The sequence below is a fragment of the Cryptotermes secundus genome, unplaced genomic scaffold, assembly GCF_002891405.2.
Source record: "Cryptotermes secundus unplaced genomic scaffold, Csec_1.0 scaffold1564, whole genome shotgun sequence".
NCBI classification, from domain to species: domain Eukaryota; kingdom Metazoa; phylum Arthropoda; class Insecta; order Blattodea; family Kalotermitidae; genus Cryptotermes; species Cryptotermes secundus.
In genome coordinates this window covers 523908-536750 of record NW_019772127.1, presented here as the reverse complement: position 1 = coordinate 536750, position 12843 = coordinate 523908, and the positions used below count along the sequence as shown (strand labels likewise).

The 12843-nt window shown below is 38.7% G+C and overlaps 1 protein-coding gene across 3 annotated transcripts in view; it reads right to left on the bottom strand.

Annotated features, from left to right (window-relative positions):
• Positions 1-3319: 3319 nt before the first annotated feature.
• The window catches only part of LOC111875210 (neuronal PAS domain-containing protein 2), a 459290-nt gene continuing 449766 nt past the window's right edge, over positions 3320-12843 (bottom strand). For all 3 annotated transcript variants that reach the window (XM_023871270.2, XM_023871271.2, XM_023871272.2), the window contains 3 exons: positions 10946-12203; positions 6937-7151; positions 3320-4448 (listed from right to left, as the gene is read on the bottom strand). In XM_023871270.2, coding sequence (XP_023727038.1) covers positions 4332-4448; positions 6937-7151; positions 10946-12203 — 1590 coding nt within the window. In that variant the 3' untranslated portion in view covers positions 3320-4331. The remainder of the gene's footprint in view (positions 4449-6936; positions 7152-10945; positions 12204-12843) is intronic.

Sequence of the window (12843 nt, the reverse complement as noted above, 5' to 3'; positions counted from 1 at the left end):
CCATTAGGAGAGAGAATATGCAAATGTTTTAACAGCTAAAGTTAGAAAAGAAAATTTACAGTGCATTTTCAAGATTTTGGTTGGGAGAGGTTTCAGATGTCATGAAATTATGTAAACTACAAAAAAAAAAAAAAAAAAAAAAAAAAAAAAAAAAAAAAAAAAACAACATCCCCCCATTACCTTTGAATAACTGGGCAGAGTTTAATTATTGCTTAATTACTGAATTACACATATCATTCAGACTGGCACAGAAATGCATGTATGGCAATTGGAAAGTTAAGAAAGGAAGAGATGAAACGTTTCAGTCAGACAACCTGCCTCCTACTGGAGCATGAAATAAGTACCTCCTAAACCACAATGCAGGAACTGTATCCACTATGTAGTGAGAGACATCTGTAAGATTCACAGCAAATATTAATGAAATATGCAAACTTTAGTTTCATGGATTATTTAGTGAAAACTGCTGATGTTGAATAATGTCAAATGAGTCAGGAAAATAATTATGAATGGTAGGAATAAGGATTTGGTAGGAGGTGGTTGTAACCTGTGTCAAGATATTGTCTTATTATTTGTGTTGAGTGACTGGGGAAAAACCACAAAAAACCTGTTAAGATAACCAGTAACCTTCGATAGATTCAAACTGGGTACTTCCCAAATAAAACTTTGCGTCATTACTTCAGCATCAACATGTTTCATGTGAACCTTAGAAAAAAACAAATACTCTTTCTCATTTAATTAAAAGAAAGAGGCTCTTGCATTCTCAATCATTTCCATCACTGGTAAACATAGAACTACATAAGATATGAGAACATGAAACCACAAACAGGCCTTAGCAAGGTTTTTGAATAATTATTATTATATGGGATCAATAGTAACAGTTCATTTTTTAAAAGAAAAAGGGACTCTTGCCAGGGGACCTAGAGTGAATAATGGATAAGGTCAAACTATTACCATAACCATACTAAATGTTCTCTTGGCTGTCAACATAAGGCCTCATCTGCAAGAAACACTCTGTGACAGTAAATGTAGTATTCAAACTTAAAGAAATATGTGATAACCATGCACAAGTATGGCACTGGATCCACAATTAAAACACATTACAGCTGTGGACAACATCAAAATTCAGGCTTAAAAAACAATAATAATAATAATAATAATAATAATAATAATAATAATAACTAATAAGCATTAACAGTATTAACATGATGGGAGTTTCTGAACAAACACAGCAACAGTTCTTCAACCTATCATACATAACTTCTCATAAAACCAACTTCTCCAGCTGGAATGCACACTGTCAGTATGTAGCATTTTCTTTCAAGGTTCACATCTCTGCTTTGCTTGTATCATCAGCATCTACATTTTTCACCAAGACGATGATTCCGAACAATTCTGTGACAAGTTCCACGAAGCAAAAATCTTGCATGCTGTATGTCACATCACACCACATGATGACACAGGATTATTTCCGAGATGGTGTCAACGCAACAAAATCAAATTATACTCCCACTATGTCTTTCTACAAACTTTAAATATGATAATCAAGTTCAGTCTTATGCATATCAGTCTATGAACACCATCTTGAGCAGGTTTTAATATGTACAGTGCCCTATAGAAAATGTTGCCATCTCAGAAAGAAACAACAATTAAAAAAACAGTTATTACTATGTACAATTACAAACTGGACACTAATTGAACTCTATTCTTGGAACATGAAGTTGATATATCAAATGGGTCGAGTATCATACCATAAACAATTAACAAATAATGATTCTCTTCTTGCTTGGATGAACCAAACTTTGATGTAATAGGATGTTATCTTCTTCAATAATCACATGCACTCCAATTCAGCTTACAAAAACGGACACAGCCAAGCAGGCTGCATCAATCTCTCTTGCAGAATAACACGATGGCCCAGGGCTCCAGAAATACAATTTAAATCTCCTGGCTACTTAATAAAATCCAGTGGCCCATAATCCCACAATACAGAAATGACACAACCTGAGCTGATGAAGAATGCTCAGTCACTCAAAACAAAATATGGTGAACTTCTCCACTGACCAAGTGTTCCATAACTTGGAACTCTGTAATGGGTACTGAACAACCCCAAATTAACTGTTTATTAAATTCTGGTTTTTGAAACTGTGAACAGAAATATACTTGCCATCAGTATCTGTTAACTTTCCCATGTCGAGTGGGTAGAATATTTCTGGAACTCTGGATGGAACTACCATTATAAGGGCACTGCAAGTTCACAATAGTAAAAATCTTAATTCTTTAGTTGTGACGGGATTGTATGTTGCTCATTTTAGTAAAAGTAAAAAGTATAAAACTGGATATCTTCTGAAAAACAGAAGGCACTTCATAATTTAGAAAAAAGTATAAAAGTGTTGACTATGTGAAGTACTGAAATAAACTCTCCAGAATTGTTATATGGTGACAAGTAGTGAGTTACATTTGCGGTGCCCTTATGAATATAGATGCACTGTGATGGCCTGGGTGTGCCTGAGCAGTTAATAAGAAACAAGCTTCAGACAGGGGGAAAGAAAGAACTATGGAGCAAAATGATACAGACTAGGTAGGGCCAATACAGGTACTGTAGTATATAAGCAGCCAGATTTAAACATAACAAAGCATGAGCCTCAATCAGCTGCCAGCAACATCATACAACAAAATGAGACTTGTACTGATATTTCCTTGAAATCTGACTACATAGAGGGGGTCTCATACAACAAAAAGTTCAGGGGCAAACCCAAATGGATTTGTTTCTACCACAGAGTACACTGCCAAGTTAGGCTTGATGCTTTCATAGCTGTGTAACTGAGAAACATCGAACACTTCTGTTGCTCCCACTTAAAATTTGCAACAAATGTGGCCAGCAGAGAGAGGAGGATATCATATTCACACCTGAGAAGCTCAATACCTGCTTGCACAACCTTGTCACTTCGCAGAAATGCATATTTTTTATAATAACAATAATGAAATGTGCTATTTATCAGGCAGATTTTGTTCAAATCTTTAGTGCCCACCTTGCAATATGTCTAGCAATGTCCCAGATATTGATATTTTGTGAAATATGCTCTCCTGTGTAGAGAAACCTTTTCTCCTACCTACCATAATCCTCAGGGCCGTGCCATAGCTCAAGCGGTTAGTTGCTGGCTTCCCACCGTGGCGGCCCAGGTTCAATCTCGGGTCTGGTCCAGTGGGATTTGTGGTGGACAAAGTGGCACTGGGCCAGTTTTTCTCCAAGTACTTCGGTTTCCCCTGCCAATCTTCATTCCACAAATTGCTCCACAATCACCCTCACCTATCATCTGGAGCTGGTACAATAGGCCAGAAGTGGCCGCAGTACAAGGGACTTAGTCCCAACCCACTAGCAGTAAAAAAAATACCATAATGCTCAGAAAAGGAGAAGAACATGGATAAATTTACTGAGATAAATTCTTATTTTACATGATGGCTAACAGGTCACTTTTCAATAGAACCACAAGTCATTAAAATATACCAAGAAATAAACGAGCTACAGGCTTTCAAACCTGGTGTACAGCAAAAAGTAGTTTCCTGTGAACCCACTTACTAGTGTCAGATTCACAGAAGCATGACTCTGCTTTCTTGCTGTGAACATATTATAAATAATATTTCTGAGAGAACTGACCTTGGTTTCTCCTATCAGAGTCTGATGTTAATATTTTTCACTGCTTTCATACTTCACGATTGACTTGGAAATCCTCTCCAAGTCACATTTATACCAAACTTGATCCCATACCCTACTGACAGAGACAGAACCCACTGGCTTTACACCTAGAATTATTTGTTGATTAAACCTTCTATGTAGTTATTATCTATGGATTATTTAAATGGACTATTAATATTTCATTACTAACATCATTTCAATTATGTCTGAAGGGAGGACTTAGTCTCAGGATTTATTCCGCTTTTTTGTAGTATCTAAACTATGACAGGGACAAAAAAAACATATATACATATGAATCACATTAACATAGAGCCAGCATTTAATGGCCTACTTTCTTGGTAGAGTACATTTAAAGAGTTGCAGCTAGCTTTTTCATAAAATGTGCTATATGTAGATACTTGTCTTCTTGAAATATGGTATAATTTACAAACAAATATCTTCAACTTCATACTGTCCATTAAAGAGTTGCAATCTCACATTACAATTCAAACCTGAGCTTGGCTGCCTGAGTTACGGCATGCAGCTCAGTCATGTGTCAAACCCACAACGTTGCCACATTATTTTCACTTGGTAACAAGCACCTCAATGGACAATGCCATTAACAATACACTTTGGTTATCTTGCAAAGCCATCCCGTCTACACACCAACATCCTGGTTCATCCTACACACAGTGAGTTTCTTGTTGTTGCAGTGCATGTTGTGGTGATCCTGCTGCAATGTCATCAGTTCCTGTTCCTGCTTCTTTTGCTGAGCCTTCAAAAACAGAATGACATTTTAAGTGTGCCAATTCAATTACCTTTCATACATAGGAAAAGCTGAGTAACATTCTACCACATCTTTATCAATGCTACTACCATGCTGAGGACCAGCACAGCATTACTCCATCCTGGTGTGCATCAAGATTCTAAACTGACTGACTGACTAAATAACTAACTTCACGGAGCTCAGCATTTCTTGAAAAGCCACTAGTTCTACAGCTACTCAAGAACTTCCCAGCATTTTATGGAATCTGAAGCTTCAGTAATGTTCATCAGAGCTCTCCACTGGTCCCTATCCTGAACCAGATCAATCCAGCCCACACCACCCCTCCTATCTCTCTAATATCCATTTTAATATTATCCACTGACCCACATCTTGGTCTTCCTAGTGGTCTCCTTCCTTCTTGCTCTGCAACCAATATCCTGTATGAAAATTCCCCATCTGTGCTACATGCATTGCTCCTAGCATCTTCCTTGACTTGATCATTCTAATTATACTTTGAGAGGAATGCAAGTTATGAAGTTCCTCATTATGCAGTTCTTTTTTCCAACCTCCGGTCACTTCATCTCTCTTTGGTCCAAATATTTTCCTCAGCACTCTGTTCTCAAACACCTTCAGTCTCTGTTCCTCCTTTAACGTTGGAGACCGAGTTTCACAAAACAAACAGAACCAAGCACAAAATTATAGTTTTGTATAGCCCAATTTTTACATTTTTAAACAGCAGACAAGAAGACAAAAGCTTCTGCACTGAATGGTAGCACGCATTACCCAAATTCAATATCCTCTTAATTTCCTCCCGAATTGAATTCTGATTTTTTACTGTCATTCCCAAATACTTGAAATGTGCTGCATTTTCAAAGTATCTGTTAGCTATCTTTATGTGATGGTTTTGCCATGCATCCTGGTGATGACACCGGCCATTACAATATTGTACTGTGAATACGTGTAGACTACTGAGGTCAGAGTGGACAGATTTGTGTGTAGGGTTTGTAAAGTGTGTAAACCCATAACACTGTTGTAATTAATTGTAGCCGAGACTTGTAGGTTGTTAAATAAACCAATTAACAATCTGAACGGTGTCTTCAGTGGCAAAACATGTTACACTGCGTTTACTTTTAGACCAACCTCCTTACTAGCATCAATTAAAGGTCCTGCATTTTTTTATGGCATCTGTGGTATCACCAAGTAGATTCACATCATCAGCATAGACCAACATCTGATGTGTCGTATTTAATTTCAGTACCACCTGGATTCCTGGACCTTCCTAATGGCATATTCTACAACAAAGTTAAAAGGCGGTGGTGATAAAGCATCTCCTTGTTTTAGACCATTCTGGACAGGAAAATTATCAGACAAATATTTACCTATACAGACTTTACTATGCGTTTCTTCTGAACACATTCTAATCAGCCTAACTAGTTTCATGGGTAATACAAACTCTATGAGAATATTGTACAATACTTCCCACCTAACTGAATCATAGGCTTTCTTGAAGTCTAGGAATAGCTGATGTACTGTCTCATTGTACTCCGATTTTTTTATCCAATATCTGATGAACGCAAAAGACTTGGTCAGTTGTTAATCTGTTATGCTGAAACCCACAATAATGATCCCAAATAATTTCACTTATGCATGGATTTAACCTCAAGAGAAGAATATTGGATAAAATTTTGTATGAAGTTGATAGCAGTGATATCCCCCGATAATTACTGCAGTCAGTTTTATCACCCTTCTTGTGAACTGGTACAATAACAGACTCTTTCCACTGATTAGGCAATTCTTCCTTATTCCAACTAGAATTAATGACCTTATGGATCTCATACCATAATATTTCATCCCCTGCTTGAATCAGTTCTTCCGGAATATGATCACTACCTGGGAATTTATATCTTTTCAACTTTACAATAGCAATTTCAACCTTAAAACATTAAAACCTTAATTTAGGTCATTTATCTAAAGAATATGTCCCAAGTCTGAGACACTTTGTGATATTTTGTAACAAATAAATTTTTACGATGAGGAGTTGTTAACCCCATTCCAAATCGCCAAAGTGGAGGACCACCCCTTGCCAGCTGTCGGCAACTTCTTATTCAATATATTCGCAGCTACCCTCCATGTTTGGAGGCCATCTCCTCCATCCACAACTTGAGGACACACCATGACATGGGGACAGGGGACCTACCTAATACAGGTATCAAGTTTCTACAAATTTCAGAATTATCATCAGCCATTGATATTCATTATATTATTGACAAAGATAATCACAGATAAGTTACAATCATGTATAAGTTATGTCTCCACTGCTTATTTAAATTCATTTCTTTTGCTGTGCATGTGTTTATCACAACAGCACTGTTAACACACAACAATATTTTAAATCATATATAAAACATGTGGGCGTTTGTGATTACTATATACAAATTAGTACATTACAGCACACAAAGAAGAAGTTTACAGCAGGTTGGCTTGACCTTGGCTTTACCTTGATTTGCGAGATCTGGGGTCTCAGCACTTCGCTGGCGATGTTAAGTGGATACTGATTCATATCTTCCTCAATCAGGTTGATGTTTCGTCTCTGCAGCTGCAGATTGGTACCAAGCTCACGGTGAGTCTGCACCAGCCGCTGCTCAACCAGAGGAAGTTGTTCGCTGACTGATGGTTGCTCTGATATTAACCCTGCATCGTCGAACAGCTGACCTGTTAGGAAGGATAAGTAACTTTCACTATGAATTCCACTTATCTTTATATAATGAAGATGAAAGTCTACACTTCCCTCTCCTACAGTATAGGAAAATGTCCCCCCCCCCCCGCACCAGTTTCTACCTTAAACTGCACAGTGACAAATGGAAGGATGTCATGGATGGTGAACTGGGAAGGATGGGATCATTTCAGGTGCATCACACCAATTGCCTGAAGGGAGTGGAGAAAACAATGAAAACCCTCACCCTAGGCACCTGGTCTCTGGGTCAAGAATCAAATCACCCACACCACTTATCAACAAAATCTTGTCAAAGAGAACACATTATCAAAAGGTGTAGTACAATGTGAATCTGCTTCATGTGATCCCAGTTTCATGGTCATTCTATTGTTATTGCAATTTTACTGTTCTGAGCCTTTGTACATATCATTCATTCATTCATCTGTCAAGACGACAGGTCCACAGTCTCTTCCAAAACAGTTCCTCCACTTGATGTGATCTAAAGCTTTCTCCTTCAATGAAAATATCCTCTTTTGTCCCCAAGGTCACCCAGCATCTTCTTACGTCTTCTTCCTCGTCTTCTGGTCACTTCTATCCGCCCCTCTATCTTTCCTTCAATAACTTCTTTTAGAAGGAAGTTACCATGTAAGATATGAGTACATATCATATATTACAAAAATATTATGATTATGAAAAGAAAACAATAACATTATTTCTGTACTGTGATGGAGACAGTAACAAAAGGACTACTAAATTGAATAACTATCAGTTTACAGCTACTGCCAGACCTCCCATACAAACTGCAGTATTTTATGAAAAGCAGCTGTAATAAGCTCTTCTCAGAACTTCTGGATTTTTATAGAATTTCTTACGAAAGCAGAGGATATATGAAGTTCATCAGCTCACATAAAACTTCTCTGCTTCTACCTGTCTAGTCTAACTACGTGAGTGTCTTCAGAAATAAAATCCTGATAGAAGGTACACCTATATAAAATACTGTTTCATATTATCTACCTAACAATGGCATTTCAGCAGAACTGCCAATGATCTACTTACTCTATTCTTTCACTGTACATATGGTACCTGTAAAGATACTTCTCTCATATTTTTATCTTTCTTAGTTCAGTATGAGAAATCTTGTTTGGAACTTATGAAGAACAGAAAACTATTCTGGCCCTATCTTAGCTTCTATGTTATTTTACAAGTATCTTCTTCACTGATCGTTTCAACAGACGAAGTAAACACAATATTCACACTGGTGTATTACACATTACAAAAGCTCCCACTTTAACAATGATATGATGCAATTTGGGTGTCTCACATGACTTTCTTTTACATAAAGACAATGTACACATGCTCTGAAACACAGTCCCAGTTGTTGGTCCCTATCCCAATTTTGTGTTACAGAAACTAGTTCATGGATCTTCAAAAATACAGGTGAAGTCATAGATATTCCTCAATGCACAAAATAGTTGTGCTCCAAGAAAAAAGGCAGAAATCACATAAATCAAACACAATTTTCCCATCTCATCTCACATTCCTCAATAAATCCACACAATAATCTACACCCCTTTCTCCCAACTCTCTCTCTATCGGCCAGCAAGTAATTTGCTATGAAGGAGTCAGTAAATAGGTGACAAATGGAAGTAAAACAGCTGTAAAGGATGTAATAAGTTCTCTATGTGTATTACTGTGTAGTAGCACAGTCCAGCTTCATGATAATCTAAGTAGCAGATGTGCCTGCACATGTTCGGGGGCTAGTTTCAGTGGTCGAAATGGCAAATTGCTACTGAGGAATAGTGTTCTGCTGTGCGTTTCTTTGTGGGCAAAAGGACTCAATGCAAGGGATAATGCCTGTTTATGGTGTGAAGTGTCTGTTGCGTAAAGAGTTACATAACTGGATCAAAAAATTCCCTCAATGACGTTCAAAAGCTGCAATGATGCCCTGTTGACATTGCGACAGAAGCAGCTATGCATCAGGTGGAAGAATTCATTCAAGCTGATAGGAGGATAACAAGAGACATGGTAGCAGCTGCACTAGGATGTTCCCATGGTTTAGCATACAGCCATAATGCATGATTGTTTGAAGTTTCACAAACGTGCACATCGTGGGTGCCCATAGAACTGAAGGAAGAATCAAGAAAAAATGAACCTAATGGGTCTGTCCTTAGATCTCTTACAGTATGCAGATGAAGGAGAAGATATGCTTAACAGAATTATTACTCAGGGTGAATTATGGGTGCATCACTACCAACCCAAATCAATGTGTGCTTCAATCCAATGGAAACATCCCAGTTCACCTTCAAGCAAAAAGTTTAAGCTTATGCCAACAGCTTGGAAGGTTATGCTTACCATGTTTTGGGATTCTCTGGGAGTACTGTTAGCCCAGTTTCAGAAGCATGGTGAAAATGTGAATTCTGCATCATACTGTAAAGTTTTGTTGAAGCTTTGGAACGCAATTTGCAGAAAATGTCAAGAGGGGTACTTCTTCATCATGACAATGCCAGACCACATCCAGCCTGAGCAACCCAGGAGAGAATTCAAGAACTACAGTGGGAACATTTTGAACCTTAGAGGCCAGACTTGGCTCCTACTGACTTCCATTTCATTGGTGCACTAAAATACCATCTTGATGGCAAATGTTTTTCTGATGACGAAGATGTTGAAACAAAGGCGAGGAAATGGCTGAGACAACAGTCAAAAAGTTCTGTGCTGCAAGTTTCAACACACTGGTAAAGAGACAGGACAGGTGTATCAGTGTTCCTGGAGGATATGTCAAGAAAATGCCTTTTCCAGGTTCAAATATCACATGTTTTATGGTTTATATCCATTTGTTACCTATTTACTGACTCTCCCTCGTAATAACTGAAATTGGTCTAAGTTAGTTGACTGCAATAAACTTAAGCCACATTCTTTGAACTCCCATATAACAAAGCGTACCTGTATATGTGACAGACTAAACTTCTGAAAACATGTGACATTATTATTGTACATATCTGAGAAAAAAATTAAAGGGACAGGACATTGGAATGGGCATCCACAGCGACATAGTACCTTCTACAAACCTCTAGGACAAGAACATAAAGCAAGCTGTGGTTACAACTCGTTGACCTTGACCATTCTAGTGTTCATTAGGAACAAACCAACCTTCAGTGTACCAATGACAATGATCCACAGTCATCCACAAATCCTGCAGACACTTTCAGCTTTCAAACTACATGCAGACAAGCAAAGATACTTACATCACCTTCTCTTCTCTGGATGATTATAGTACTTAACTAAACCCAAGGTTCACCGTTTTGTGACAGACTCTGATATACAGAGCTTTGTGACAGCTCATTCTTACAGGTATTTACAAATTAAAATTAGTCTGCAAAGTCATTTTTTATGTTTCTCTTAATAACAATCTGACTATGAAAACTTGCTGTTGAATCATATACATCACTGTAAGAATACAAAATTCAGACATTAAGTCAAAAAGATCTGAACGGGCAGTGCCTTCAATCACAATACATTTACTGACATATTCTCATATTGGTTACACAATGATCACAACCAAAACATCTGTCATATTTACTGTGTTGCTATATTTCTTCGTTTGAAAGCTCTGTAGATTTATGTTGTACTTCTGGAGCCCTGCCTGGTAGAACTTAGAGAAAGAATACAAAAATTCCAGCCCACCACACTACACTTGCTCTCAAGCTTAGTTAAGAACTACATTTCCTTAATAAAGAAGTTGCAGTGAGAATTTAGATCACTCCAGTTCACTTTTCCTAGTGGAAGCCTTACAAACCTGTAGGAGGAAGTAACATGCTGGTGTTACCCGCCAGCAGTTCAGCCAGGTCGGTGTCCAGTGTTCCCAGTGACGAAAAAGAATCACCAGGACTGAGCATGCTGCTCATCTCCCCTCCCGCCATAACACTGCTCCGCCCTACACCACAGCTGTTGATGGAGGTATACTGAGGGGGTGAAGGTAACTCTGGAGGACCAAAGCTGTCCAAAAGACTTCCATATCCTACACCTACACTAAATGAAGCCACTTGTGTGGGGAGTTGGGAAGAAGGTGAGTGGGCACTATTCAAAAGATGTGCTGGGGTGAACTCCAGCATACTATTGCTGCTGTGAGCGGGGGACTGTGGACCTGGACTGGGGTTTCCAGCTGTTATATTGAGCGGTACATACATCATGGGAGCAACAGGGGAACTGGGGTTTGGGCTATGAACAACAGTCTGATTAATTTTTACAGTGAAGTTTCCGGGTGAGGGCTGGAAATCAGGAGCAACAAAATCACCACCAAGTGCGGGAGACAAGGGACTAAGAGCACTGAGTTCTGAGCAATCCCTTGCAATGCCGTGTAAGGGAGAATTGGCAGGAGCACTTGTATATGAAGACTCTCGCATCATGAGAAGTCGAAGCTGTTCATCAGGTGTCCTTCTAGGTTCTTCTAATGAAGAGCTTTTGAGCTGGAGTTGGGCTGGAGGTTCTGTGGGCCGTCTTTCCCTTCGCCGAGAATAGCTTACATGCTGACGCTTAGAACTATTCTGCGCATCACAGTCTGCAATTTCGCTGGTCCGCTTCAGCACAGGATTTACTCGTGCCCTCAACCCTGTTGTGCAGTCTGTCACACTCCGAGGTGGATTCATCTGTGCACTAACCAGTACCGTCTCATGTCTTTGTGGTGGCAATTGCTGGGGGGGTGGAGGTACAGACTCTGTCTTCACAGAAGAGCCTAAGGATGTTATAACAGATTCACGTTTCACTGCAGACCAGTCAGAGTCTGGTGGTATCTTTGAAGGTGCTTCAGGGATGGTAACAGTAAGTGGCCTCATAGGTGAGACAGGCCTCGCACGAGATGCTGATATAAGTGGGTCAAGGCCCACTTTTGCTGCTTGCACTGTTGCTGGAGGAAGAGCCTTTGAATACCGCACAGCCTTCACATACTGGATATCAGATATCTCAGGACACTTCTCGTCTTCTCTGCATTGACTTTCACTTGGTGCAGGGATGTTGGAAATAAGTTGTGAAATTGCTCCCTCCAACAGGTCTGTTTCCTGTAATTATAAAATAGTCTCAATGTCATCACATTTTATTTGTTTCATCAATTTAGAAAGTCATGATCCAATTTGGGAGGCAACAAATATATTTAGAGCAAAACATTAATCTTATACTCTCAGATTCTTTTGTTCTTCTTGATTTTATACACTCTTTTATTTTTGTCGGGGCCAAATGCCCATAAAACAATGTTAAAATTTTAATGATTTAACGTTTCCTCAGATTTACATTTCTCCCCAATTTGGATTTCATTTTTCGAGTCCTGACAATGGAAATTAACAAGCGTTTTATTTTGGAAGAAGCAAAGAAACCCCAGCACCATTACACTTATGTTGAAGGTATATCCTGGTAAAGTACACACCCTTCTGCACTCTCAATACAAAAGTTTCTGAACTTTATGTCACGTAAATACAGGGTGTCCCAGGAGGAATGGACCAAACTTCGGGAGGGTGTTCCTTATGTTAAAGTATGCCGATATAACCCAAAACACCTATGTCCAAAGTTGAACGGTTACGGAGATAATGGCCAGAGAAGTGTCAAACTTTGACCGGTGTTACACACTTGTTGATTACAAAATACATATTAAAACTGGCAGGAATATGTGGATTCTGTAATGTTAATAATGTACGTAACATCAAA